General features: G+C 43.1%; 1 protein-coding gene across 5 annotated transcripts in view; it reads right to left on the bottom strand.

Annotated features, from left to right (window-relative positions):
* MCF2L (MCF.2 cell line derived transforming sequence like) overlaps window positions 1-5,528 on the bottom strand; it is a 270,182-nt gene that overhangs the window by 37,106 nt on the left and 227,548 nt on the right. For all 5 annotated transcript variants that reach the window (XM_019524969.1, XM_019524968.1, XM_019524970.1 and 2 more), the window contains exons 21-23: window positions 4,644-4,769; window positions 3,074-3,295; window positions 1,890-1,982 (exon numbers count right to left, since the gene is read on the bottom strand). In XM_019524969.1, coding sequence (XP_019380514.1) covers window positions 1,890-1,982; window positions 3,074-3,295; window positions 4,644-4,769 — 441 coding nt within the window. The remainder of the gene's footprint in view (window positions 1-1,889; window positions 1,983-3,073; window positions 3,296-4,643; window positions 4,770-5,528) is intronic.

The raw sequence follows: 5,528 nt of genomic DNA, 5'->3' as shown, positions 1-5,528 counted from the left end.
CGGCTAGTATTCGCTTCAGATTCGGCTGATTCAGGGGCCAGCAATTCAATTCGGTGATTTGAATCACTGTCCCGAATTGATTCAGCCAAATCTGATTTGGAGAATTGGCTGCTGCTGAATTTCCAAATCATCCAGGCCCATTCATCGCCCACTCTCCCAGCCCCGCAATGGCTGCCCTGCCTGTCCCAGCTCCCAGCACTTTGAAAAAAAAAAGCCCCGACTCACCAGGTGCTGCTGGGCAGGGGGTGATCCTTGCTACCCCCTGCTGCTCCATGCTGCATGCAGGGCTCTGCATGAGCCCCCCTGACTCCCCACCACTGTCCCAGCCCCCCCCCATGGCTTCCTTGCCCACCCCAGCTCCAGCCCTTTAAGGAAAAAAAAACAAAGAACCCTGCACTCACCAGTTCCTGCCCAGCAAGGGGTGATCCCTGCTGCCCCATGCCACAGGGGTCTCTTCCATGAGCCCCCCCCCACAAGCTCTGAGGCCGCTGCAGGAGCCGGTGAGTCTAGGGGTTTTTTTGTTCATTTTTTTCCCTTAAAGGGCCAGAGCTGGGGTGGGCGGGGTAGCCGTGGGGGAGTTGGGGGTGATTGTACATAGCCACTGATGCAGCATGGGGCAGTGGGGGGGGCAGCAGGGGTCACGCCCCCATCCAGCAGCACCTGGTGAGTGGGGGCTTATTTTTAAAGCACCAGTAGCTGGGGCAAGTGGGGCAAGCATGGGGGGGGCTGGGGGAGCAGGCAGGATATGGGTCTGGCAAAGGTTTGCCATGGTTCTCCCCTCCCCCCCACCACTTACCGGCTCCAAGTCCAGCTCCAGCTCTCTACTGCAGCAGGCAGGGACTGCCCAAAATCACCAAAGCTCACTGAGTCTTTTCCGAAGATTCGGAGAGCTTCAGAATCGATTCAGACCTTTTTATTGGTCCCCTGATTTGATTCGGATTCAGAGATTCGGCCACTGAATCGGGCTGGGATCGCCTCCAAATCAAATCAGCACTCGAAGCTTCGCACAGCCCTAATACCTATCGGTTCTTGCACAAGGTTTACTCCATTTTTCAGTCAACATCACTGGTGACAGGTCACAAAACTACTGGGTTGCAACCATGGATTAGAAAGTCTCCACTGCGTAATAGGTTTCATAATACTGCATCTCAAAATGCTTTAATCAAGTAGAAAAAGCTATGATTTTACTCTTGATATCTTATCAGAGGAAGATTCTCTACTCCTCTAATATAGGAAATGTATTTTAGGAAAGAAAAAAGCTTTCAGCTGAGTGACTTACTACACTCAGTGGGTAAGTTTTCATAGCTCTATGGACTTCAACTGAGTAACAGTTTGCACAGTTCTGAGGGTCTGAGACCCTTATGGAAGGAAACCTCTCTGTTCAAACAGGGAACACACTTTACCAGATTTTTTTTGTGTGTGTTCAGTTTGGCTCTCCTGGTGCTGCATATAGATTCTGGCCACTCTTAGATTCTGACCTCCCATATGAAAAGCATTACTGTCTCATACCTGAGGCAGAGTCCAACAACTGCTAATCCTTTTTAGACTATGTTCAGTGATTTTTGCATGTCAAAGATTGCTTGGTTTTATAACAACGTCAAGAATACCATCACTTCAACACATAAGGGGCATTGCTATACTACACTGCACTGCAGTCTACAGAAATACTCAAATGAGCTAGCTCAGGTATCAGCAGCAGTCTAGCTGTGGCAACCTGGAGCTCAGGGCAGATTAATTTACCCTATGTCTCAGGTATCTACACTACGCTGCCATATGCAGCATGGACAAACCCTGTAAGAGAACTGTGTAAAGAATTCAGATTTAGCATTACATAGAATAAATCTGAAATTCAGTTACTTTATTCTAAAGATATAGTAAAGCACCATTACCTGTATGATGTAAACTTCTTCCCTGGCATTATACCAGATTTCAAATTTCTTTGCATCACCTTTAACATTCTCTGTTATGCCAACAGCTGTCATCTGAAAAATTGAATGAACTGAAGTTAACATATTAAGGAAACAGTGGGAGCTGAAGATTAGGTCAAATTAACATAAGTACCACGCTGGGTGAGACCAATGCTCCAGTATCCCGTCCCCAACTGTGTAGGGATGGATACTATTGAGGGAGTGCATTGAATCAGATCCATCTAGACTAACCTATTCCCTATTCAATATTCTCCTAGGCATTCACCATTTTTTGGTTTAGAGATGCCAGAAGGAACATCTCCAATCATTTTATTCAATAGCCATTAATAGATCTATCGCTCATAAATTTATCCAGTCCGTTTTTTGAACCTGGCTGTGCCATCTGCCTCTACCACTTCCTGTGGCGATGAATTCCACAAGTTAAGTGTGCATTGCATAAAAAAGTACTTTCTCTTGTTAATTTTTAACCTGTCACCTAGTAATTAGAATGGGTTTCCCCTAGTTTTAGTATTCAGGGACTTAGTGAACAACTATTTCCTATCCACTTGGTTCATACCTTTCATGATTTTATAAACCTTTATTGTATTCCCCCCCTAAAACTTCTCCTTTCCAAACAGAAGGGTCCTAGGGCTTTTTCGGTATCTCCTGGTATTGCAACTGGCTCCATGCCCCAGATCATTTTAGTTGCTCTTCTCTGTACCATTTCTAGTTCCATTGCATCCTTTTTGAGATGTGGGGACCAGAAATGCATACAGAATTCAAGATGCGGGTGCACCATGGATTTGTGCAATAGCATGATTATGTCCTCTGTTTTGTTTTCAATTCCCTTGAATTGAAGGGGCCAGATGTGGAGCGAGGGGGTGGGGGGTGGGCACTTGGCTGGATGCGAAGCGGCGGCAGTGTGGGCAAGCTTCCCCCCATTCCTGGGATGTGGCAGCGGTGCACGGTGGTGGTGCACAGCACTCCATCCCCTCCCTATTCCCTGTCATTCTTGACAGGCAATTTGCTAGTAATATATATGGGCCATATGAGACCGCAAGGGACGTTATAGTCATAACCTATCATCAGTGGGTGAAAGTAATTTCCTGTATTATTGATGGCTTAATGTTAGTACTGTTTTATTTGGTTTGTTAAATATAGCTTACATTCAAGGAATGTTTATAACTGTAGGAAGGTGCCTTTTCATATCCCTCTCCATTTTCTTCTCGCTTTTTGCAGAACAACACTGCCTTCTCATGGAGGAACAGGTGTCGTTGCATTGGCTTGAATCGTGCCAAATCCTTCACCTTTGAGTGGCCCTTTTTGTGATCGGTCCATACGCTGAAAGATCCCTGCATTAACAGCTTACCCAGTTCATTGAGGTTTCCCTGAAACAAAAAACCAATAAAGGGTAGTGATTTAGACTCTAAAGAGACACAAACAACCTGAACACTACAATTCTAATGCAAAGCTTTGCCTTTTCAAGAAGTGCTGTTTTTCCAAGCAACCTTTCACATTGGTGGATTTGACTGTGTAGCACTGGGGGGGTCACTTTTTAAAAAATTTTTTTATTAATGGTTACTTATAGAGCATACCTGCTGCATTGCCCATGGAGCCACTCACACACCTGCTGTCCTATGGTGTTAATAAGGAACCAGAGTGGCAATTAAGAAGCAGGTAGTTGTATAGACAGAGCAGAAAAGGGAAGGAGTGCCCAGAAATAGTTGGAGTAATTCTCCTGGGAAACAGAAACCCCCAGTATAAATATCTTTAACCAAGAATTTCTATTTAAAATGGTAGTCAAAAAAATAGTTAATGAAAAAAATCAAGTTGAAAATGTACCCTTATACACAATTTATTTGCTTCATTAAATTGTGCAGCTGACAAGATTTTACACAAAGCTACAGTATGTAAGATGGTCCAAAGCAAGGGTTGGCAACATTTTTGGGCAGAGTGCCAAAAACACCTGCAATCTCAATTTGTAAGATGGTGGTGTGCCAGGGGCTGATGGCAGGGAAGCCATGAGAGGCTCAATTCTTGTTGTGGCATCACAGGTCCCTTCCCTGCTGTCTGCTCTGAGATGCACATGCCAAGCAAAATGCCTTTGGGTGCCATGCTCTGGAACCCATGCCAGGGGTTGCCTACCCCTGGTCCAAAGTAATAGTAATAAGACAGAATCAGTCTGGGACAGCAGCATTGCTTCTTATCTAAAACTTTAAATTAATCCTTTTCAATAAAAACAAACTGCCAAATTGTACGTACTTTCACATTAACAAAAACACATGTAATATGTCATACCCAAGTATGACAACAAACATTGAAGAGAATTAGATGAGAAAACAACGCAGACTCTTGAGATTATCCAAAAAACACCACACTTTTCATCTAAACCTCTATTTCAAAGGTTCAGCTACAATAAAAACATACAGGGTATTGCAATAGACTCAGTGGAGCATTGCTTTTAAAAATTCTTATTTTCCTGTTTGTGGTTTAAATTGTGTAATAAAGGAGATGCTGGCTTACTGTGCAACTTTACCAGTGGTATGGCTTTGTGAAAAATATACAAGACATGAGTTTTCCCTTTAATCTTACTAGGGCACACAGTTCAAGTATGTTAAAAGGAAAATGTTGTAAAATGCCATTCAAATCATTATATCCCATCCCACCCCCCCTTTAAAAAAAACTGTAAATATTAAATAACAAAACATTAGAAATAATAAAAACCCTACTGCTTACATCATAGCCAGTAATGGCAATCTGGTGCATGGAGTCATTGACTGCTTTGAGAATACCTAGTATGGAGGTTAATGCCTCCTGCAGATCTTCAGCACCTTCACAGTTTTTACTGTATTTCAGCATTTCCTGCGGTAAACACATAATGAGATGCTCAGTTTTGTAAACAGCAAAATCTGTCTGGTCACATGGAAAGCTTTTAGTTACAAATGCCATCTTACAGTTTTGAAAAGACCAGAGGAAAAAAGAGGCTAGAGGGAAAAACATTTCTAAAAAGCCATATGGAATGACAGATTAAGTATACAGTAGGGACTTGGGGTATGGTTCCCTGGGCAAGTTTCCCCAAGGTAAACTAGAATATGAATTTATGGCATATTAGCTACTCTACAGTATCTGCCCATGTGCAAGCTCTCACCCTGAAGTAAATACAAGGGAGCTTGACCTACTTTCGCTCTGGGGGTAAAACTACCTTGGCATTTTCCTTGGGGGTAAGATCAAGCTTATTGGCAGTTACTACAAAATAGAGAATGATGTGCTGTAAACTCAAACCCTACCTAACAGTAACTCACTTACAGAGCTATACCTTTGGAGGACTTCAAGTCCTACTCCTCTTGTTCTAATGACTGGCTTCAATCCACACCCATAAAGAACGTACAGTATAAACATTACTAAGTTAAAGCGTATAAGCACCAGGAAATTAAGTTTATAACTAGGGCCTGGTTTAAGTTGCCATTTCATTTTTTGGGTGAAAATTATGAAATCAAAGTGATTTTCATGAAAAACGTAATTTGCAATGAAATGCCATGATATGGCCACTTGCTGGGTTGTTGCAGCAAGTTCCCCAGCAGCTGGCCATATTGTGGCATTTTTTTGCAACAAGGTGGCTGC

The sequence above is a fragment of the Gavialis gangeticus genome, unplaced genomic scaffold, assembly GCF_001723915.1.
Source record: "Gavialis gangeticus isolate Ggan-Ray unplaced genomic scaffold, GavGan_comp1, whole genome shotgun sequence".
In the NCBI taxonomy this organism is placed as follows: Eukaryota; Metazoa; Chordata; order Crocodylia; family Gavialidae; genus Gavialis; species Gavialis gangeticus.
This window is presented reverse-complemented; position numbering and strand designations above follow the sequence as displayed.